Source organism: Corythoichthys intestinalis, chromosome 17, assembly GCF_030265065.1.
Source record: "Corythoichthys intestinalis isolate RoL2023-P3 chromosome 17, ASM3026506v1, whole genome shotgun sequence".
NCBI classification, from domain to species: Eukaryota; Metazoa; Chordata; class Actinopteri; order Syngnathiformes; family Syngnathidae; genus Corythoichthys; species Corythoichthys intestinalis.
In genome coordinates, this window is record NC_080411.1 from 27,254,469 (window position 1) to 27,280,285 (window position 25,817).

The 25,817-nt window shown below is 38.3% G+C and overlaps 1 protein-coding gene across 10 annotated transcripts in view; it reads right to left on the reverse strand.

Annotated features, from left to right (window-relative positions):
• rimbp2a (RIMS binding protein 2a) overlaps positions 1–25,817 on the reverse strand; it is a 148,731-nt gene that overhangs the window by 52,274 nt on the left and 70,640 nt on the right. For all 10 annotated transcript variants that reach the window (XM_057818558.1, XM_057818559.1, XM_057818564.1 and 7 more), the window contains 3 exons: positions 16,618–16,740; positions 7,113–7,217; positions 2,265–2,315 (listed from right to left, as the gene is read on the reverse strand). In XM_057818558.1, the coding sequence (XP_057674541.1) occupies positions 2,265–2,315; positions 7,113–7,217; positions 16,618–16,740 (279 nt within the window). The remainder of the gene's footprint in view (positions 1–2,264; positions 2,316–7,112; positions 7,218–16,617; positions 16,741–25,817) is intronic.

A 25,817-nucleotide genomic window follows, 5' to 3' on the forward strand; every position in this document is an offset into this window, starting at 1 on the left:
GAGAAACCTGGTTATCCGGGAGGGGCTCGAAAAAGAGCCGCTGCTCTTCGCATTGAGAAGAGCCAGGTAAGGTGGCTCGGGTATCTGATTAGGATGCCCCCTGGACGGCCTCCTGGTGAGGCGTTCCAGGCACGTCCTTAGGATCCCACTGGAAGAGCTGGCCAAAGTGGCCGGGAAGAGTCTGAGGGGCCGTTTACATGGTGACGCTACGAGAATGCGACACATTTTATGTTTGCATTAACATGGTCTCCATTCAAACGAGATCACAATTGTGTGTTAAATCCAGGGGTCGCGTTAACTGAACATTTTCCGTCGTTGACCGATTTTTTAAAACGGTGACGGAAAAAACTGAAGTCCATCTGTCATTTTGACAGGTTGCAATTCACACCCCAGACCACAGGGTGGCGAGTGAGCATATTAATTAGCTATTGTCTCTCTTGATGCATGACGTCGTTGGCCTTACTCTGAAAAATGCCAAGGCAACTGAGTGTCCGAAGTTTCTTCAAAAAGCCCCAAAACGACGATGGTGTAGATAAAAGAGGTGAAAAAACAGGGACTGCACAAGCGGGCACGCAATTCAAGTCCATGCGCACCAGGAGGAAGGTGTAAGACTGCATTCAGGCCACAGCAGGTGAACTGTTAATTTCATTGTTCCATATGTAGCCTACCTACTGGGGCCACAGTCAGCTGTTTTTGTCACTGCGGAGAAAAAGTTACATATTCATCTGCTTGATGTGTGATGGCACGGTGTGGATTCTCTGTTAAGCTTGTTCGGACAGAATATTAATTTAAAATGAATGAAAACTAAATACTACTGAATATGTTGAAGCGGTATGCAATGTTAAGAGTCTTGTTAGCTCGAATTGCTGTGTCCAGCCGCTGTAGCTCTGCTGCTCTCTGTGAACTCTCTATTCAAGCCGGAACGCGCGCGGCTCTTAAGTGTCTCTGTCACGTGACTGTGTCATAGCCGGTAACGCACAAAAACTTAACCATCGAATATATTCAATGTTCTAGCAGTAGTAGTAGCAGCGGTTGCGCATGCCCAAAGATACGTACGTGTGTGAGTGCTGACGTCATCGGAGTGAAAGCGTTCCATTCATATTGTTGTGGAGCAATACCCACAATCAAAAGTTTGCGTCTTCGCCTTCCGTTTTTGCCATCACCGTGTAAAGACGAAGCCATTCCGCAACACAATTGTTACGTCTTGGAGTCGCAGCGTCACCATGTAAACGACCCCCAAGTTTCCCTAATGAAGCTGCTCCCCCCATGACCCAAACGTAGATAACCGATAGAAGATGGATGGATGTTTAAATGCCAACCTTAGCTCAAAACAAAAAAAAAAAACATAAAAATAACCAAGTAGAAGAGCTGAACTTTATTTTGGGTCAATCAGTGCAAACAAATTTCTTTAGTTGTGAAATTGATAGGTCACATTACTGCTGGTTTGGAAAACATGACATTGGTGTCTTTTTTTTTTTTCTTTTTTTCTTTTAAACCAGAAACCTGGGACCCGACCTTTTAAATCCACTGTAATAGAAGTACTGTCATGAAGGTACAATTTTAATATAGAGTATGGTTTAGTTATCCTGAATAGATTATTTCTAATATGTTGAAAAGTCCCACATGGGATTTCCGGGAGGTCATAAAAACTAATCACAGAAGGAATAGGATAATACCTGAAACATTTTGCCCTGATTGTTCTGTTCAGAAAAAAAATGGCAGGACAGAAACAAAGCAAAAAAAAAAAAAAGAAATTGGATTGAAAGAAAATAATAATAATAGACAGTCTTGCTCACCTTGATTGGCACCCATGATGTTCAAGTACATAATTTGGAATATCTTGGAGGGGGGAGGCTGAATTGAGTGGGGAAATACTTCAACGCTCTTCAATTAAAAGATCTTGATAATGTAAATCTGGCAAATTTCCATCTATGTATTTCTAAAGATATTGTAGAGATTAATCAAAAAATGAAGGAATGCCAATTATGGTGAGAAGGACAGGATTATTAGAAATGAAGGCAGTTGTAAAGAAAATAAATTGACACCATTGCACGCACATGGACACAAGAAAAACAACTAAGAAAAAAAAAATCAAGACTCTCAATGAAAATGCATAGGGAACCAACAGTTTTGGAAAGCTCATTAAAAAGTGCAATCATGACAGGGAAAAAAAACAAATTTTGACCCAAATGTCTGGTTTCAGTGGAATGGCTCAAATGTGTATTTACAGTAATACAGCATATGTTGAAAATTTGTTATTGTACCTCTAAAAGTTGGACGGCTTGCTCATGGTCATGGTCAGCTTGAAGCCGGGCCTGGAATAAGAAGACGCACACTGACACATGACACAATAATCAAGATGCATGCGCTGCAAAGGGACAAGACACACCTGACACGCTGTCCAAACTATCCACTCAACAAGCCCACCATATAGCTTGCATAGTACACTTTTAATGAACTGTCACGTTTGTTTCCAGGCACAGTAGTGAGCAGAATTACTAAAGTCCAAGTAGCGTTGGTAGCAGCTATATGAGAACAGCTTTAAAATGACAACAAACTGCTTGCGAATGCTATTTCCTCACTTGAGATCATTTTATATTGTAACATTTTTAATAGGATATGCCTTTTGAGAATATGATATTCACTAAACAAATGGATAATGGTTTTAAATCATAACCTATGTTCAGTAAAAACAGAATCCCAGTTCAGCATGAATAAATTTCTATATCTTTATGCTTAGGCCATTGAATTGGTCAAATTATAGCCATGAAGTATTATAAGTAAGCTAACTTTGAAGTCATACCCAGAGGTGGGTAGTAATGCGTTACATGTATATTTACTAGGTAAAATTTTGAGAAAAATGTACTTCTAAGAGTAGTTTTACTAAGCTATACTTTTTACTCTTACTTGAGTAGATTTGTGAAGAAAAAAACAATACTCTTACGCCGCTACTTTGGACTATACAAGAGTCGTTACATTTTTCCTCTTTATTCTACATATTAGATTTATTATATTATTTTTTTGCCAGCGATGCCAAGAGTAGAGACATGCCTGATGTATTACCACGGTAGCTCTACCAATTTCACCAATGAGACATCGCAACAATAATCACATGACTCCATTATATCAATCAGACGCTAGCTTGCCGTTCTATCTTCACGGCAACCTGTCCAATCATTTGATGTCTTTAAAGTGCGTACGACAGGAGAAAAAAAGTCTTAAATAGGATTATTATGTGAATTAGAATCATATTTTTAGACGATTCAACTATATACAACAATTTAGCAAAGCGCAGATGACGAGAAATTAGTCTTTTAATCTGCCGGTTAGCCACGCCTACCATTATAGGGCTCTAGCGTCCCCAACAGGTGGATGACGTCAGCAGAGTCACGATTTCATCTGATTTAGTATGCAGCCCATTGAGGGGGAATTATTCACAACGAGGAAAACGCGACGAAGAGAGCCGCAAAATGTCATTGTTTCAGTCTCTCTACTCCAATATTTTTACAGGATATTCTTTTTATCCGAGTATTTTTCCCCAATAGCTAAATAAATGGCTTGGGAAGGACCAGTCAGCCCGTTGAGGGGGAATTATTCAGAACGGGGAAAACGTGACAAAGAGAGCCGCAAAATGTCATTGTTTCAGTCTCTCTACTCCAATATTTTTGCAAGATATTCTTTTTATCCAAGTACTTTTCCCCAGTAGCTAAATAAATGGCATGGTCATGACAAATAACAGTCTTGTGCTAAATGGAATATGAAATAATAAAAATGCATTTATTCAAGACGACATGGCAAAATTACTCCATAATAGTCAAAACTGTCGACTTCAACTTTACTGTCGCACCTCCCGAACGATATTTTATGCCACCTAAATCGGACTTATGTCATTTCCCTTCTCAGGCTTCGGAGAATGTAAACAAACCAAGAGGCGTGACAGCTAGCCAACACGCTACCCAAACCGAGTGATGTTTCAAAGTCTTCGAAGCGGAAAATCAAACATAACCAGCCCGGATCATTTCACATGACGACTGGATTGTCGATTTTCTTCGCCGATCGGCAAACCGCCCGGCGTAGAACAATTTACAGTTTGTTCCCCTGCTACTACGGACAGGAGAGCTCGCCGGGGAAGCAGCTGGACAATGTCGGCCGAACAAACCGGCCGACGTCAGAGGAGCATGTAGCTGCCAAATGGTCAACATGAATATGGCAAAATAATGCTTTACTACATGGCGAAGTCGTAAACAGCGAGACACTTAGTGGAGGAGGGCGGCTGCAGTTGTTGTGCAGCTAATGTGTATGAGGAGAGCTTTTCACGGTACATGCCCATCCATGATCATAAGTAAGTAGTCCTTTATTCAAAGAAAGTTTGTAGTGTTTATTTTGTAATCGCTGTATTCGCAGCTATTTTTAACTCAAAGTTGCAATTTCTGATCGGTCGGAAAATTTGACAGAACACCGGGCACATTAAGAGGAGGGGAATAAGCCGAGTACAGTGCTCTCCCGGCAAGGGGATGTGCGACAAGCCGCCGGTCGTCGGCCGAGGGGACAAAGCGCATGTCAACCACAAAATGCAAGCCACCTATATCATAAATTGATCCCAGTATTTGACATAATACAAAACACGATGTTTACTAACTTCCTCGTAAGTCCAATGGTCCCACAGTAGTAGGGCTTGTTTTGGCCAATATCCACCGGTGAATGGTAACCTTTTGAAACCCCAAAAAGGCGCACACGCCTCTCCCTCGTTACAGAAAGATTTTTCTGCAGCCGTTTGGCTGGCGTGATGCTAAAAATAAACGTATTAAACCGCAAAGTCAGCTGAATTCTCTCATACAACAGTATAGCTGTATGGTGAAGAGGACTCCTTCCTCCGTACACGTCACAGCGCCCCTCTTTCTCAACTCAAGACTGTTGCCGGAAGTCACTCATTTTCATGGCGCGGGATTCAAAAACACTAAATAAACATAGCGATCGCTTCCACACACATCCAAGCGGTCCATTTTATTCAGGAGCATAAAATGCCACGTGTATTATGAAATAAACATGCTTTTTCATGTCACAGGCACTTTAAAGCACCGTAAAAAATTAAGTATTTGATATCGAGCGCTGCCCTCAACATGACAACTCGAAAGCGCGGATTTAACCTCTCTCCCAGTTTTTATTTGGCACCGATTAACCAAGAAAAACCGAAGATATGATCCTTTTAATTTCAAAATTGTAATTATGAAGGAACTCTTCACTATTCAAACTCGGACCTATTTTCTCCACCAGAGGGCAGTCATGCTCTTTGGACAAATAATGCTTCATTTATGTATTTTTTTTTTCTCTCGTCGTAATGCAATTTTTTTTTTTTTTGTATGTTTGTATTTCTTTGGCTTAATGTGGTTATGTAATGGGTTATTGTACAGTATCATTATAACAATGGTTGATATAGAAAACTTTATGCTCAGAAAAAAAAATAACATTGTTTAAAAAAAATCCAACAAAAAATATAAGCAGTTACTCACAATGTTACTCACTACTTTGAGTATTCTTTTCACCAAATAATTTTTTTACTTGTACTCGAGTAAAATTTTTGGACGACTACTTTTGCTTTTACTTGAGTAATACTGAAGTAACGCTACTCTTACTTAAAGTGAGCTACAACCACTTTGGTTACTTTACTGGAATCTACAAGCAAAATAAGTCTTCAACTAATGATTGCAATTAATCAAGCCCTGAAACAAAGGAAAAAAGAAATAGGGCTCCAAGGATCGATACGTACGTATTGATCCCCAGAATATACCTATCAAATTTAATTCTGACCCACCCACAAATAAACATAGACTTAGCAATTATAATTCCACGATTAATTAATCAAATTAATTAGAATCGGGCACCAAGTACCGATGCGTATCCACGCCTAGCCTACACCTACCAATTCCATTCTCATCCATCTACGAATAACAGATGAGTAGCAATTTTAGTTCGTGCAAAATTAGTTTTTGTTAGTTTAACTCTTGTGCAATAGTTTTATGCATTTTTTGTCATTGTTTGGCTTTTTGTGTGGGGAAAAAAATACAAGGATAAAACACAGTAATGTGTGTTACGGAAGCACATACACACTTAGCGTTCATAATATAGGCCTACTGTATTGCCACTTGTACCATGAAGAAAAACAACGTAGTAAAAGGTGCGTCATTTCCCAACTTTGGTTAGTCATTTGCATTACCTTAGACGAGTCTCTCTCCACATCATCAGAACATAATTAACTTACTTTACTGAACACTATGATTATCCATAATGTAGGTGGATAAAACTAATGATTACAGAATGTATTAGTAGAATTGTGTGAACACATTTTAACAATGCATGAACCTTCATATTACAGTGTTATTCGGAAAAAATTTGTTTATGCCTGAGGCTTTTTTTTGTTGTATATATGTGCATGATGCGTAAATAAACAATAGTGAATATTGTTGAGCCGAGTAGAGGATAGAGAAATCAATATGTTGGCAACACAACATGCTGTTCATTTTACATTCAATGTTCACAAGGAGAATTTGGTTCATCGAGGACACCAGAAATTAAAACCCCTACAGAAAAGTGTGTAGGCTACAGGAAGACAAACTTGAGAAGAGTATAAATTTAACAACAAAAAGGACATTTTTAGCAACTCAAATAGACAAGGCGATGCAGCAACAACGTGTATTTTCCATCCGGGATCAACAGTGACTCAGCACAAACATAACAGCTAAAACTATAATAGCACTTAATGGATTGTAGACCACTACCCAGATGTCACAATAATAATTAGGTGAAAGGATAAGTGCAATTGTCATTAAGATGTATGCATTACTCGCTGAGAATTTTACTATAATCATACAAAAAATAGAATGGTAATCAAACATACCACCGTTTGAGGTAATACCACAATGATGACTGTCTTTTGAAAGACATTGAATATACGTTATATGTGGGAAATGTGACAATAATATTTAAATAAAAGATCATGTTTAGCATTATACAAAGAATTTTAAAATGATACAAACAAAGGAGAGAACATGATCATAAGTCTTGTGCAAAAAGGATTTTGCTATGATCTCTACTTTACTATCTATATTCCAGACCTTTTGCAATTGATGGATCTCCTTTTGCTTGGTGTGAAGGGCCGCCAAGGCCTGCTCATGCTCCGTCTGTGGCTGATGCTTCACCTGGACAGTTTCGTGCATATGCTGTGGACAACACAGACAGAGACTAGCGTTAAACGTTTGGGTCATAATTCCAATAGGTACAGGAAACACAAAGGCTAGGTTCATACCGCAGGTCTTGATGCACAATTCCGATTTTGCGCTGTGCAAACTGACCTGCATGCGCAGGAGCATCAAAACGATTGCTGGCTCAACGTCATTGTAGTGTGATCATATTTTGATTTCCAAAAAGAGGACACAAATACCAGACATAAATAATCCCTGTTTAGTCTTATATTAAAATTTGGTAACACTTTACAATAAGGGTCCCTTAATTAACATTAGTTAATGCATTTTTAGACAATAACTAATGTTTAAGTAACATATTAATTACAATAATTAATATAATTGCTTATTTAACATCTAAAAATATATTAATTAACAAGTGTTAATGCATTAGTTAATGCATAACCAGACAGTAACTAATGGTTTGATAAAATTGAAAATATATATAGGCCTACATAGGGTCAGGGTTTGTTAACATAGCATTTATAATTTCTTAGTTAAGGGACACATGTGCTACACTTTACAATAAGGGTCCAAAAAACATTCAGTAATGGTTAAATAAGGTTAAGTAATACTTATGAGGTACGTTTACGTGAAATTATACCAGACTTAAGGTTAGATTAGCAGCACCCAAGGACTTACAGAGCAATGTTTCTCATTTTAAAATAACAATCACTTACCAGTACCAGTATACATTAATAACTATTTATTAATGAACTAATTTATATGTGAATTAATGTTATGTATTATATATATATTATAACCTAACCTTAAGTATGGTATTATTTCACGTGAACATACCTCATAAGTATTACTTAACCTTAATTAACCATTACTGAATGTTTCTCTGACCTTTATTGTAAAGTGTAGCACACATATCCCTTCACTAAGAAATTATAAATGCTTAAGTTCCCCCCTTTTAACCTTTATTAAATATTACTGAATGCTTTTTGGACCCTTATTGTAAAGTGTAGCACATGTGTCCCTTAACTAAGAATTGGGAAAGAAATTATAGAAGAAATTATAAATGCTTAACCCCCCCCCCCACCACCACCACCACCACCCTTAACCTTTAATTTTACCAAACTATTAGTTATTGTCTTAAAATGCATTAACTAATGCATTAACTCATGTTAATTAATGTATTAATAAATGTTAGATAAGGGATTAAATGAATTATTGTCATGTCTAAAAATGCATTGACTAATGTTAATTAAGGGACCATAATTGTAAAGTGTTACCCTAAATTTGATCGATAGCATGCATTAAGCACACATATATAGACAGTTTGCCCTGACTCTCGGCCGTGTAGGCAATCTTGAAATATTGCTCATTTGGAGCATAGAAAGAAAACCATTCTCAGGCTTAATCCCTCCCCGCCCCCATTTTATTTTTTATGACTGATGTCAAGCTCGCATCTTCCCTGAAATCCACGTTCAAGCTAGGCGCTAACGCTAATGCACAGCTCCATCGCTAACGTGTGCCCTGTCTCTCTTGAGCTTTGCTGAAGTGATTGCTGCATGAATTCCGATTTGGGGGACTTGACAGTTCAGACTGCAGCCACATTCTGGAAAAATGTGGCCCAGATCAGATTCTAACCACAAACGAAAATAACTAAGATCGGATTTGAAATGGTCCACAAGTTAATGCCTGACTCGAGTCGGGGAAAAAATCTGATTTGTGCATTAATGCATACCTGCGGTATGAACCTGTACTAAGTGAACCATTTGGAATTTCTTAAATTTCTGCATGAATTGGTCATAAAATGTGGCCTGAGCTTCATCAAAATCGCAATAATTAACAGGTATAGTCAGCTTAAACTAATGCCACACAAACAAAAGGCATCAGACATTCCAGGAATTTTTCTAAACAGTTTAAACAGTTTGTAAAGAGAAATGGTCCTGCAGTGAATTGGTTGAGTTTCTGACTGCCAAAGAAGGGTCAACCAGTGATAAAATCCATGGATTCACTTTTCTTTCCTTTCTGTGAATGTTTGCATATGTTGTGACTCGTGAAAAAACGAGATCTGACTTGCTGTCTTTTATGTCAGTAAAAGCTAAGATGCCAAGGAGGATGAGTGATAAGTTGTAGGGGCCCGTTTCCCCCACAAAAGCTAAAAGAAAAATCCAACAGTAAAAAGAAGGGAATAGCAGTAAAAAGAAGGGAATAGCAGACTTTTTTTTTCCCCCAAACGTGGATGTGATCACCGATCACAATCAACATATTAGGCACCTCTGATCTAACAGGTTTAGTTTCGAAAAGCCAGATATTATACAATATGTATACCGTAGTTTTCGGATAGTAAGACGCACCTGACTATAAGCAGCGACCCACCAAATTTTACACGAAAACGGCATTTTTCATAGATAAGCCGCACTGGACTATAAGCCGCAGCTGTCCTCACTGTATTATGGGATATTTAAGCCATGATTTGCTTCAAGAAGCTTCATTTGGCCATCACTGCACCCTTGGGTTAGACAGTCAACCTCTGCTGCCACCTGCTGTCAATACTGTTGTCGTCCAACATGCCTCCTAACCAGGGGTCGCGTTAACCGAATATTTTCCGTCATTGACCGGTTTTTTAAAACGGTGATGGAAAAAACTGAAGTCCGTCCGTCATTTTGACAGGTTGCAATTCACACCCCAGACCACAGGGTGGCGAGTGAGCATATTAATTAGCTATTGTCTCTCTTAATGCATGACGTCGTTGGCTATTCTGTCAGAATATTGTAGCGTCACCGGGGTCTGGCGGCGGCACCGTGATTGACACATCAACGCGAGGTTCTTATTGGTGCACCCGGTGTGCCAGCGCATCATCCAATTGGTGGACTAAATTGCCGCCTCTGTATAGACCCCAATCACATGATGTCACAACTCCGCCCCCCTGACTGGAGCCGCCATATTTTCCGTCAGCTCGTCGTGTTTGCACATTACCGCTACGTACACGCCTCCTATTACGGCGTGTTTTTCTGCTCGTTAACATTAATAATCAAAATGGTGAAGGCGTGTGTGGCGGTTGGTTGCAGTAACAGAGAAGATAGACGGAGAGACTTGAAGTTCTACCGTATTCTGAGAGACCCGAAGAGGAGAGCGAGATGGACTGCTGTAATTCGACAAGAAATCTGGGCACCAAACGATCACCACAGACTATGTAGTAGTCATTTTATATCTGGTAAGATGCATTTAAAAATACCACGACTTCCGTGTCTAATTTTTCGCCTGTCAGGCCGAGATGACGAGGCGGACTCAGCTGCGGAGGTTCAGGCAAAAATTTATTTTGAAAACACAGGTTCTTCCGCTAACATGCGGGGATGAAAAAAGCACAAACAAAAAGCGCTCCAACGGAGGAATGAGTCAGGACGACTAGAAACAAAATAAGGTTTCAAACACAAAGCGCTCCAAACGGGAGGTAATGCAAAAACATAAAGCGCTCCACAAGGAGGAAAAATTCAAGCTGGCTAGGATCAAAAGTTACAAACGCAAAGCACTCCAATGGAGGATAATGTACCGAATAACTATGATGGCTATGGCTAGAGGCTGACGTGACTGACCTTACATGAAAGACACTTCTGCACAAGACAAGGGGAACTAGGGCATTATATACACACACACAAGGTAATGGGGAACAGGTGGAAACAATAGGTGATTAGATGACAAGAGGAAGGGCAAGTACGCAACTATGAAGAGGGTGAAGCTTTCAAAATAAAACAGGAAGTGACGTGGCATGACATCGCCGCCAAGCAAGCGTTACAAAATTAATTAAAAATGAATGAAAACTAAATACTATTGAATATGTCATCATTATCATTTTCAAAATTTAAGTGATGGGTAAAAATAGATTATGACCGGATTTTTATGACCCTGTCAGTCAAAATGACAGACAACGAAAATATCTAGCGCAACCTCTGCTCCTAACATGCATTGCAGCACTACAGATGTAAGTAACAATCAAACTCCTGTTAAGTGCTAATTATTTCTTCAGTTACTGTTCCAGTTGTTTCATTAATTGCAAGTTATGGTATTTGGTATCACTTTATTTGACAGTGGCGCCATAAAACTGTCATGAGTCCATCATAATTATGACATGACACTGCCATGAGCATTAATGAATGCGTATGACAGATGTCATTATGTGTCATCTGGCAAATTATCTGTTTTGAATGGATGTAAAGATCCGAGCTGGACATAAATGTAATTAGTCACATAATTCATAATGTCATTAATGCCCATGATAGTGTCATGCCACAATTATGACTGTCTTATGGCAGTCTTATGAAGTCAAAGAAAGTGTTACCTATTAACCCGAATAAATCAACAAATAAGCCGCAGGATTCAAAATGAAGGAAAAAAAGTTGCGGCTGTCTGAAAATTACGGTAATTGTTCGTTATTCGGCCAATTTCTTGCGGGTGTCATAGCAGATTGCGCCAAAATGCCAGGTGGAGGCCTTGAGTACTACTTTTTCTAGAATTTTGAATTTGGGACATGTTATTAATTAATTCCGAGCATTTAAGTTTGAATTCCTTGTTAGATTTAAAGCATGAGGCTTTAAATTGATTTTTCAAGTATTCTTATCACTTCCAATATACTCATGTAAAGCCTATTGAATAAATGCTTACATCTATTATATGCTTTCAAGCTAGCCAAGACTTAACAGTATTTGGGCACATACTGGTCAAGACAGTCAGTGTTTTCTCTCTACTGAGGGGAAAGCAAAAAGTGTATAGTTCATCATTTCATCTCCCCCCCCCTCTCTCTCCCCCCAAAAGCCTCTTAAGCTCTCAGAGTGGCTTGGAGGTGTCCGAAAAGCAGGGAGCAGACGCTTTGCATAATCACAGACAAGCTCCAGGCCTGCATTCGAGAAAACTTGTATTTCTTTCAACCTTTGCATTACATCAGCATAAAGCATATTGGTTTCACTATTTGTTATGGTGTAATACAACAGAACACGAGCAGAAGCAGGTGATGGATCATTGATTTACATTCCTAAGACTGAAGGGGAGGGGGGGGTTCCCTGCCGTTTGATTCAATGCAGCATCCTGTCAGTGACACTTCTGGGCTGGGAGGAACATAACACAAAGAGCAAAGTAAATTAAATTTTGTCTAATGTGGGAAAATTATGTTTAAAATGTCTTTCTGTTTCAGTAAATAGTACAACGTGATTACTGGACTGCCAGGAAGGCAATGCAGCCAACAAGCTGTGACAGTAAAGGACAATGCAAAGAAGCATTAGTGTGAGTGCTGGAGTCTCCTCATCCACCAGTGTGGCTAAAATGTCCACGTCTTTTTCTTAAGAGATTTCAATGCAATCAAGAGCATGTCAAAAGTCAGGGTCATTTTGGACATGAAAGCTATTACTTTTCTCAGCTAAAACACATATTGACGGAAAATCAATGGTCTTTTTCCACATTTCTAAAATAACCCTTGGTTTTACTGATTGCTCATGTCCCATGTATTGCATAAATCACATTGAGTAGAATAGACTTGACTTGAGAGGATGAAAACGGATGACAGGGGAATTGTATAAAATTTTGGCAGTTTTGTAAATGTTGGTTGCGGGCATCCTTTTCCACCGTAATGATGATAACATGATCACTTGAGAAGAATTATTCAGACACCTGTTCAAAAGCAAACAAACAAAAATATTTGAATAGTTGCCCAGTAAGCGTTTCTACGGTATATGGCTGATGTCCTCACTGTTCTTCTTCTGTCGCTAGTCTACTAAATTGTTCATATCTTATCATTTAGCACTAACTAGTGCAACTACACCCTCAGCCATACACACAAATATTGTTTACAGCCCAGATTCGAGCGAATTAGATAATATGACTGGTGCGTGCATCTGAAAAGCACAGACGTGGGTTTTCGTAGTGATGGCAATGCCCAGTGATCAAGATGGAAAGAAGTATTTCTGTCTGATTTAAATGATAGTTTTGCCATTTTTCAACCAAAACACTGCAGAGATCCCTCGTTTTTCGCGGTTAATGGGGACCAGAACCTGCCGCAATAAGCAAAAAATCGCAAAGTAGCGCCCACAAAAGCGCACAAAAAAGTGTTGTTTCTTTTTTCTTTTTTGTGTGTGTGTGTGTGCGTGTTTAATGTATTTATTAAGATTCAGCTATGGAAAGAGATACATGAAAGACACGTTTTTTTTTTTTTTTTTTCACTTTTTTTCCCAAAGTATAATTTTTTAAAAATGTATGTATATATACTAGGGCTGTCAAAATTATCGCGTTAACGAGCGGTAATTAATTTTTTTAATTAATCCCATTAAAATATTTGACGCAATTAACGCACAAATGCCCCGCTCAAACATATTAAAAGGACAGCAAAGTGAAAGGTGTACTTGGTGTCTTTTTCGGAGTTTTGCCGACCTCTGCTGGCGCTTGGGTGCGACTGATTTTATAGGCTTCAGCCCCCATGAGCATTGTGGAAGTAATTATTGACATCAACAATGGCGGGCTACTAGTTTATTTTTTGATTGAAAATTTTGCAAATTTTATTAAAACGAAAACATGAAGAGGGGTTTTAATATAAAATTTCTATAACTAGCTATTATCTTTTATTTATTTTCTATAAATTTTTCTAAATATTTATATTTTTTATTTATTATTTTTATTTATCTTTTAAGAACTACAAGTATTTCTATCCATGGATCACTTTAACAGAATGTTAATAATGGTAATGCCATCTTGTTGATTTATTGTTATAATAAAGAAATACAGTACTTATGTACCATATGTTGAATGTATATATCCATCTCGGTCTTATCTTTCCATTCCAACAATAATTTACAGAAAAATATGGTATATTTTATAGATGGTTTGAATTGCGATTAATTGCGATTAAAACAATTAATTAATTTTTGAGCTGTAATTAACTCGATTAAAAATTTTAATCGTTTGACACCCCTAATATATACATATATATTTTAATAAATGTTTTTTAAGCATTTCAAATGTAATAATTATGACAAGTTTTAAACACGTTACTGTCCCAGCGAATTATTTTTAAAACAAGAATCAAGTAGAAAAATGCTTGTGTTTATTAAATGCTTCATTGAGTGAGTCCACTCAAATCCGCTCAAGCTGCTCATTTACACACAACGAGTTGCTACAGCAACTGTTTAACAAGTTAAACCTTGATGGACAATTTCGGCGCTTTGAAGTTTCTGCTTCTGAGCCTCTCTGGCAAGATCAAACCTTAATGTCTGTCAATCCTCGTTAACTTTAATAAGCAACTCCAGTACACTGCCTAATCAAGAAAAGTACCAGGAGCGAGAGTGAGAGACTACGTGATCGGATCGGGACAGCTCTATAAAATAGTGCATTTATTACTTTTTTTTCTTAATTGAAAAAAAATCTGCGGTGGACTGAGGGTGCGAAGTTTGAACCGCGAAGTAGCGAGGGATCACTGTAGTTCCAAAATATTACTTTTGTCAACCCATTAATGTATTTCATTTTGAAACGTTTGTCTGCGATGTGATTCATGGCCAAACTTACATGTCATGACGTGACCTGAAAGCACTTACAAGGCATCCTGTCAGATTGCGCTGATGTCATTACAGTACTGCTCATAGCCTGAAAAAGTACTGCACCGTGAAGACTAAAGTGGACCTTACCAAACATTTTTACACAACAACCAATTTAGCCCTACAAATGTACACAAAAATACTAGCTAAACTAAAAAAATTGACTATTAGGTTTAAGGCTTTGCATACAATTTATTTTCTCTATTTTATTTGAAATATGAATGCTACACCTTATGTTCCTTGAGTCCATAGGCGGAGTTTGCCTTTTGTGGCGGGGGGGGGGGGACATGTTGATGACCCCGAAACACAATAAAATTAACTTACAAGATATATGCTCGGTTAGTAGCTTAGCCCATGCTCGTAAATACAGGTATCCCAGTTACAGTAAGTATTTTTGGGTGTGCTTGCAGTTTCCTGGATTTACTTTTTTGGGACACCCTAATAATCATACATTAAAAATGAACGTTTTTTTTGTTGTTGTTGTTTTTTGTTTTTTTCCCATCATTTTTGGGGGAGAATTCTAAATCAGGCTGCTTAGGACAGCTATGCTTTGGCCAAGGACGTCGTCCTTTGAATATGGTACGCCGGGTGGTGGCTCTGTTGTACAATTTGCATCTTTAGTGGGACAAACTGAAACCCCGCTCTTCATTTTGGCGGTGCTGTCTGTCGTTTCATGGTTCACATCTTCAATCCTTGGTTCTCGCTCAGTAGTTGTTGTTGCTTTAAAAAGCTTAAGTTTGAAAAAAAAAATACATATATCTATCTTGTTTCTTCTATCCTCAGGTGGTTTTGGCTTGGCAAAGCAATGATCGTCAATAAGGTGCTAGTCACATGATATGTTCGAAAATTAATTTGGACCCATTGTAAAAAAAAAATTTTTGTTGTTCATTTCATTCATTCTTGTTGTGTGTTTTACTGCTTTGCAACTTATATAGACAACATTTTACCGGCAAAGTCTTTATTTTAAAATTTATATACTGGAAAGTCAATTACATGCAATGACATATTCGTCATTTCAGAAAATCTATGCTGGGCATATCATTTTCTTTGTGCTTCTCCATCATCATCGCCTTGAGCAGTTTCTCTAAACAGCCAATTCGTCTTTAAATTCAATCAAACAATAACAATGAGAAAGGGACAAAGCTTTTTGTGTCCTACCAGGAAGTATGTCCATTTTTTTGTTTATTTTCTGATGGGCCCATTGATCTGTATAATAACCTGACAAACAGACAATTGATAAGTGTCACATGAATCTGCAAATTTGCAATTAGCCTGCTTCATTCGGCATGATATCTTACTAGTATAGTCAGGCCAGAACAGCCTGGACAAATGGGCTCGTCTTTAAAACTGTTGTCAAATCCTGTCGCTAGCCTGATTTGCATAATAATAGTTTAGATCTACAGTACATGAGAAATGTTAATACAAATATCTTCTAAATTTTCATGTCTTGACTTTTTAAGTTTACAGTTGATTTTTCCAAATCTTAGTAGGTTTCCCAGAGTGATCACCTTTGGCCATCATGGCGGAGAATGTTACCCAAAGATTACCATATCAACTCTGACCTACAGTATTTAGATTGAAATTCAGTCACTAATCCATACTTGTAAAGGAGGCTATAAAATTATTTTATCTGGGAATTATGGACATTCAACGATTTCTTAGGTGTTTGTGTTCATTAGGGTTACATTTGAACTGGATCTTATCCTAGCTGAAATTATAAGGAGGAGACACAAATTGAAAAGGTAAAAATCATATTTACATTACCACTGAGGGAATGATAGAGCAATCTACTGGGGTGTGTTAAACAGTTTCACCTCAATATTTGTGACATTATCAGCAAAACCTCTCACCTTTAGAACCTGTTCCAGGTTCTCGACCTTGCCTTGAAGTTGGCTGCGCTGCTGTTGGGCCGTGTCTCTCTCTTGGCTTACCACAGCAAATGTCTCTTTCAGCTGATCGAAGTCGGACTGCACCTAAATGAATTGAGAAAGAGGGGGGGGGGAAAGGTGAGACAAATTATATGAATTGTGACATAAATTTCCAATATTGGTGACGATGTAAAAACTCTGTGATACAAGATTATAAGTAGAATTGATATTACTGCTACCACTTCAATATACGGATTCTTTAGATAAATATTTAATTGATTTGCAGCATTAATAATGATATCTCATTATAGCAGAGGTGCACTTATGAAGAGGTCCTAATAGGTTATTAGTTATATTAATAATATGTATGTTACCATTGCCATTGAAAATTGCACCACTTTACAAAGAGTGTAAAGGATAATCGTTACATTAATGATGGTGCCACATTACGATAAAGGTGACCCAATAAAGGGTTTATAAATGGGCCAGATTTAGATTAATAATGCTGTTAATAATTGTATTACTTCACTGTAGGGCAAGGGTGCAGGTGTAGTAATACAACATTGGTAGGGACGATATAACAACATAACCTGCATGTACACTTTTTGCTGGTGACGGGACATTAATAAGACAAAGCAGATTGGGTGAACGGGGCTCACGGCTACATTTCTCAAGAATATGAACCCAATTAATTGATAGGCTAAATGATCAATGCAAAAAAAAATCTGTATTGACTTATACTAACTCTCATGTGTACCGTATTTTTCGGACTATAAGTCGCACCGGAGTATAAGTCATATTATGGGGGGAAATTTACTTGATAAAATCCAACACATAGAACAGATATGTTATCTTGAAAGGCAATCTAAAATAAAAATACAATAAGAACAACATGCTGAAGAAGTGTACAGTATGATAATGTTACATGATGCATGAGCAACGAAATGCGAATATGGCCGGTATGTTAACGTAACATAGCTATTAAGGGTTATTCATAAAACTATAGCATAAAGAACATGCTAACAAGTTTACCAAACCATCAGTGTCACTCCAAACTATGAAAAAAACTGCGACTTATTGTCCGAAAAATACAGTATACATTGTTTAGGTGATATAACGTTCGATTTAGGGGTGTCAAACGATTAAAATTTTTAATCGAGTTCATTACAGCTTAAAAATTAATTAATCGTAATTAATCACAATTAATCGCAATTCAAACCATCTGTTAAATATGCCATATTTTTCTGTAAATTATTGTTGGAATGGAAAGATAAGACAAAAGATGGATATATCCATTCAACATACGGTACATAAGTACTGTATTTCTTTATTATTACAATAAATCAACAAGATGGCATTACCATTATTAACATTCTGTTAAAGCGATCCATGGATAGAAAGACTTGTAGTTCTTAAACGATAACTGTTAGTACAAGTTATAGAAATTTTATATTAAAACCCCTCTTCATGTTTTCGTTTTAATAAATTTTGTAAAATTTTCAATCAAAAATAAACTAGTAGCCCGCCATTGTTGATGTCAATAATTACTTACACAATGCTCATGGGTGGTGCTGAAACCTATAAAATCAGTCGCACCCAAGTGCCAGCAGAGGGAGCCAAAACTCCGAAAAACACAAGTACACGTTTCACTGTGCTGTCATTGTAATATGTTTGAGCGGGGCATTTGTGCGTTAATTGCGTCAAATATTTTAACGTGATTAATTTAAAAAATCAATTACCGCCCGTTAACGCGATAATTTTGACAGCCCTAGTTCGATTCAAACCTTTGTTTCAAAAACTACTAAAGAAACATTTTGAAAAATTCCCGAATAAATTTCTGAATTTTATTGGCAAATTTAAAGTGCTATATTTGAACATAAATTACATTAGCATACACAATAAATACAACCTTGTTAATAATCTCTTAACTATCCGGGAATGCAAAAAAAAAACAAAAAAACTTAAGACTACTCAACACTGTCTGTCTAAATAAATAATTATAACAGGAAAAACTTCTATGTCAGGTAATAAGAAAAATAAATCAAAATGGAGCCTTCATTCTGGTAAAACACTACTGGTTTTGTCCACAAGTGCAGCGTAACTCAACAAAAAAAATGAACTTTCCTTTGGGCTGCTTTCAGACCACATAATTGAAAATTGACTGACACACATAGACTTGGGAACTCTCTCTCTAAGCAGCTTACTTGTTCACATTTTTCTGGTTTTATCATTTCCAGCACAGTTCACTACATTTCTCACAGTTTAATTAACGTTATCAGTCGAAAACACATACAGGAGGACACTTCTCTCTAAGCAGCTCCCTACTAGAGTTTTGCAGGTTAGCAAGTTTACACAGTTTAATGTGAAGCTAACTCTGACGCAGGTCGGACTTTCAGTAGTAACATTACTGGTGTGTTCCCCACCTAAACAACATTCATTCATTTTTACATGACATACAATGGCTGCTGCTGCTGTTGCTGGCAAAAAAAAATTCTAATATCCCTCCTCTTCGTAGGGGCGGAGGAGGCATGACATTATTTTGTCGGGGCTGTGCGTGTGTGTAGGGTGGGGTGGGGCGTCCAAGTCATCAGCCAATCAAAAAATTGGAACGGCACATTCAGCAGGTGAAAAGGGGGAAATAATTCACTTAATAATGGTAGCGTCAATTCTATCCTGACAGCATACATGTCTGTGAAGAATCTAAATTACCTATTTAACTGAACTAATTATATAATGCGAATAATGTTGCTTAAAAGCTGGTGGGGACAATTCGAGCATCCTGAAAAGTTGGTAGTGTTATGCCCCTACCGTCCCTATGCAATCCTACGCCCTTGCTGTGGGCGTACTCATATAAAAGGTTTATACTGTATCAGGTACTTTCAAAATGAAGGTACATCTTGACCATAAAGATACTATGATTACGAGTTTGTCTGGTAACACCACTGCAACCAGGCCTCACTCAACTGCATTACAATTACTACCATTTATGTTAACAAAGGGAGAAAACGGTAGCGCTAAATTCAAGCTCATTATTTGGCAAGTAAGACTGTCATTCTATTTTTATCTAATGACATTCAACAGTGAATGAAAATGTGATGACGATGAATTATTATGTCACAAATCAACGGTATCCTTATTGAATTTTAATGTTCTTGTTTTCTAGCCAACTGTTTCTTGTTGCAAGCTCACCTCACTCTTGTTTTGTAGATTCAAACGAGAACTAGCATGTGACTAATACGGTGTCTGTCCTCATCACAGACCCACTTGTTAATTTTATTAAGGGAGCAGTTTTAACTTTTGACTGCAGTGTTGATTGGGGGTTCAGAGTCAGAGCAGGAATTCATCAGCACATTTCCATTTAGCCTTAATGAGAGCGCGCTGCTGACGTGAGCGTTAAGTCTGCTTCCCTTCATCAGTCCGACGCCTTAAGCCACCATGTTTTCTATACATGTGGATTCATTCCTCCGCTGTATGCCAATCATCTCATTAATTAAACCAACAAAAGATAATGCTGTGTACTTGAAGTGCACAAAAGGAAGGGATGATTTGCTCATTGACTCTTCAAAGTTATTTTATAATATCTATTATGGAAAATTATTTAAATGGACATGATAAAACCTCCTTAATTATTTAAGCTCTCTAACTAATTGGACACACAACCCGGACAAATCTTTCAATACCTTATTGCGGACCTTATCAACTGAATACTATACTGTATAGCACAGTGGTCCACAACCCCTTGGTCGTGCACCGCACAGAAAGAAAAAAATAATTGACATTAATCCCATTGTACATATTCTCCAAATTTGAGCGATGTTTCATTCAGTGAATTTTCATTCTGCATATTCAACATTGGCCTGTGCTTCTTGACGCTTGTCTCAGTCACCTGCATTCATTACACTTATATTAAACCCACAAGCTAGCAGAGTAAGTAAATAACAGACATCTTGAGGAAAATTATATGCTAAGGCCCCGTGAGGAGAAAGAGGAATAGCCTGTGACTACAAAATGGAAAAAAAACTCACCCCGTGGCGTCAAAATGAGAACATGAACAGTGAGCAAAAATCCCAGAACCATACGGGGGGACCTAGAGAATGACCTACAGAGAGCATCCCAGAACCATACGGGGGGACCTAGAGAATGACCTACAGAGAGCTGGGACCACAGTAACAAAGTAACATCAGTAGTAATCAGTAACACAATGCGCCGCCAGGGTCTCAAATCTTGCACTGCCAGACGTGTTCACCTGCTGAAGAAAGTACACGTCCAGGCCCATCTGCAGTTCACTAGAGAGCATTTGGATGATCCAGAAGAGGTGCTGGGAGAATGTGTTATGGTCAGATGAAACCAAAATAGAACTTTTTGGTAGAAACACAGGTTCTCGTGTTTGGAGGAGAAAGAATACTCAATTGCACCATACACACTGTGAAGCATGGGGGCTGTTTTTCTGCAAAGGGACCAGGACGACTGATCTGTGTAAAGGAAAGAATGAACGGGGCCACGTATCGAGAGATTTTGAGTGAAAATCTCCTTCCATCAGCAAGGGCATTGAATATGAGACGTGGCTGGGTCTTTCAGCATGACAATGATCCCAAACACACAGCCAGGGCAACAAAGGAGTGGCTTTGTAAGAAGCATTTCAAGGTCCTGGAGTGGCCTAGCCAGTCTCCAGATCTCAACCCCATAAAAAATCTGTGGAGGGAGTTGAAAGTCCGTGTTGCCCAACGACAGCCCCAAAACATCACTGCTCTAGAGGAGATCTGTATGGAGGAATGGGCCAAAATACCAGCAACAGTGTGTGAAAAGCTTGTGAAAAGCTTGTGAAAAGTTACAGAAAATGTTTGGCCTCTGTTATTGCCAACAAAGGATACATAACAAAGCATTGAGATGAACTTTTGCTATTGACCAAATACTTATATCCACCATGGTTTGCAAATAAATTCTTTAAAAATCAAACAATGTGATTTTCTGTTTTTTTTCCACATTCTGTCTCTCATAGTTGAGGTTTACCCATGTTGACAATTACAGGCCTCTCTAATATTTTCAAGTTGGAGAACTTGCACAATTAGTGGTTGACTAAATACTTATTTGCTCCACTGTAACCAGAAGACTATTTAAAATACAGATTTATTATTATTATTTATTTGTTTGTTTTTTCGATGGGTTGTTCCAACGCACCAAACCACATTGCATTATACAGTGCCTTGCAAAATTATTCGGCCCCCTTGAATCTTGCAACCTTTCGCCACATTTCAGGCTTCAAACATAAAGATATGAAATTTAATTTTTTTGTCAAGAATCAACAACAAGTGGGACACAATCGTGAAGTGGAACAACATTTACTGGATAATTTCAACTTTTTTAACAAATAAAAAACTGAAAAGTGGGGCGTGCAATATTATTCGGCCCCTTTACTTTCAGTGCAGCAAACTCACTCCAGAAGTTCAGTGAGGATCTCTGAATGATCCAATGTTGTCCTAAATGACCGATAATGATAAATAGAATCCACCTGTGGGTAATCAAGTCTCCGTATAAATGCACCTGCTCTGTGATAGTCTCAGGGTTCTGTTTAAAGTGCAGAGAGCATTTTGAAAACCAAGGAACACACCAGGCAGGTCCGAGATACTGTTGTGGAGAAGTTTAAAGCCGGATTTGGATACAAAAAGATTTCCCAAGCTTTAAACATCTCAAGGAGCACTGTGCAAGCCATCATATTGAAATGGAAGGAGCATCAGACCACTGCAAATCTACCTAGACCCGGCCGTCCTTCCAAACTTTCTTCTCAAACAAGGAGAAAACTGATCAGAGATGCAGCCAAGAGGCCCATGATCACTCTGGATGAACTGCAGAGATCTACAGCTGAGGTGGGAGAGTCTGTCCATAGGACAACAATCAGTCGTACACTGCACAAATCTGGCCTTTATGGAAGAGTGGCAAGAAGAAAGCCATTTCTCAAAGATATCCATAAAAAGTCGTTTAAAGTTTGCCACAAGCCACCTGGGAGACACACCAAACATGTGGAAGAAGGTGCTCTGGTCAGATGAAACCAAAATTGAACTTTCTGGCCACAATGCAAAACGATATGTTTGGCGTAAAAGCAACACAGCTCATCACCCTGAACACACCATCCCCACTGTCAAACATGGTGGTGGCAGCATCATGGTTTGGGCCTGCTTTTCTTCAGCAGGGACAGGGAAGATGGTTAAAATTGACGGGAAGATGGATGCAGCCAAATACAGGAACATTCTGGAAGAAAACCTGTTGGTATCTGCACAAGACCTGAGACTGGGACGGAGATTTATCTTCCAACAGGACAATGATCCAAAACATAAAGCCAAATCTACAATGGAATGGTTCAAAAATAAACGTATCCAGGTGTTAGAATGGCCAAGTCAAAGTCCAGACCTGAATCCAATCGAGAATCTGTGGAAAGAGCTGAAGACTGCTGTTCACAAACACTCTCCATCCAACCTCACTGAGCTCGAGCTGTTTTGCAAGGAAGAATGGGCAAGAATGTCAGTCTCTCGATGAGCAAAACTGATAGAAACATACCCCAAGCGACTTGCAGCTGTAATTGGAGCAAAAGGTGGCGCTACAAAGTATTAACGCAAGGGGGCCGAATAATATTGCACGCCCCACTTTTCAGTTTTTTATTTGTTAAAAAAGTTTAAATTATCCAATAAATTTTGTTCCACTTCACGATTGTGTCCCACTTGTTGTTGATTCTTGACAAAAAATTAAAATTGTATATCTTTATGTTTGAAGCCTGAAATGTGGCGAAAGGTTGCAAGGTTCAAGGGGGCCGAATACTTTTGCAAGGCACTGTATGCTGCAGCCAACTGTCTGAGGCATTTAAGCCTTCAAAACTACTTGGACAAGCAACCTGCATTAAACACAAGCCTTTGGATTGTTTTGGAAGAAAAAAAGCGGGAACAAGAAGGACAAAAGCAATTACTGAGAGATTCCGCACACACAAATGCAAGGCTAAGGCTATTTATTTGCAAATAACTGTTTCTGTATTTCCTGGATTACGTTATTTTGATGTATTTATCCACCACACCTAAAATGCTGGTCAATGAAAATATTGTGTTACATTAAACCAGTCTGTGGCTCAAAAAATGTTGGGGACCATTGATATAGAGCAAGGTTGTCCAAAAAATTTTTCTCAGAAAAATCAAAGGATGCAAGGACTAACTTGAAATTCTTTCACTTGCATTTGTTTAACAGACGATTGGAATTGGCTAAAAAAAAAAAAAAATTGCGGTTTTACAATGTACCGTAATTTTCGCACTATAAGGCGCACCTGACTGTATGCCGCACCCTTCAAATTTGGCACGGAAACGTCATTTGTTCAGAGATAAGCCGTGCTGGACTATAAGCCGCAGCTGTCCTCACTGTATTGTGAATACTGTAATTTCCAGAATATTAAGGTGCACCTGAGTATAAGGCGCACCCCAAATTTACTTGTAAAATCTAGGGAAAATTATTGTACCCGTGTATAACGCGCGCCCTAATTTTAGCACCAATAAATAGAAGAATACAAAAAAACAGAACTCGTGTACAGATACAGAAATGTCATTTCACTGAGTGGTGAAACACAGCACAAGCATAGCATATTGGTAGTTCAAAACATTACCGTAAACTGACAATATGTACGGTAATAATATGATTTGACAACTTCTCCAACTGAACAGAATCCAGGAGAAAACAAAACAGATATGACTTTTCTTTTAAAGGCTGCTGTATAAATTGCTCGTTTCATCATGATGAATAAATGTTTCTTCCATGGATTGATACGGTAAAATAAAAGTGAGGACTGAAGTCGGAAATAGGAAAGAGCGCACCGCTGTAGACTGTAACAATAGGAACTATTGTTATATGGGTTTGAGTTTCCCAAGGGACAGATATAGTTGACGGACACAGGAAGTCTGTTGTGTTACGTTTGTTATGGTCCGAGTTGCCGAGTTACAATAAACGTTGACTCAAATGATTTCAAGAAACTGGATTCTGTGCTTTATGAAGAGTGAACAAAGCTGAATTTAACACAGACGAAATCATTCGACCAATCAGAGTGGAGTATTACCGAAACAAAATGGTGACGTCTTCTACCATAATGGTTGGCAACGGATCGCTGCATACGTTTTCTTCAACACAACATGGCTATCCCTGTACCCGTGTATAATGCGCACCCATGATTTTACAAGTTGATTTTGAGGGAAAAAAGTGTGCGTTATATTTGGGATATTACGGTATTTACACCAAAAGATATTAACCGGTAACACTTTATTTGACAGCAGCATCATACGACTGTCATGAGAACAAATGAACCACCAATTGGCTGCAAAGCTTTGTTGCTTGAAGAAGCTGGCCATCACTGCTCCCTTGAGGGAGACCGTCAACCACTGCTGCCACCTGCTGTCAACACTTTCATCGTCCAACATGCCCCCTAGCATGCATTGCAGCGTAACAGATGTAAATGGCAATCAAAATTCATATTCTGTGCTAATTATTTCTTCAGTTACTGTTCCAGTTGTTTCATTAATTGCTAGTTATGATATTTGGTAACACTTTATTGGACAGTGGCGTAATAAGACTGTCATTAGACAATAATAATTATGAAATGACACTGTCATGAGCTTTAATGAATGCTTATAACAGATGTCATTTAGTGTTATCCGGCAAATTATCTCACTTTTGAATGGATGTAAAAGATCCAAGCTGGACATAAAGTTAGTGACATTATTTGCCGGATGACACTTAATGACATCTGTCTTAAGCATTCATTAATAGGAGTGGGAACCTCTTGGTACCTCACGATATGATACGGTTTGCGATACAAAGTTCACGATAACGATGATCTGACGATATAGCGATACAACAATTATCGATACATTGATCAGGAAATCATTCTAGGATATTCTAAAAACAACTAATAAACAGAAAAACAAGCTTCTGCTGTGAATTGGAATGAGTTTATCACTAGGAGACGTCCAATCCATTTGAACTGGGAGAGCAGCGAATGAACGATGTCCCTCCCATTCAGTAGCAGCCAATGCCAGGCAATGAAGTAATTTTGGGCCATTTACCTGTTGATTTTCAGTTACTTCCTGTTGATTTTGGGGTATTTTATGGGTCACTTGCTGTTCATTTTGTGTTATAGAAAAGGAAGTGACCTGGGAATC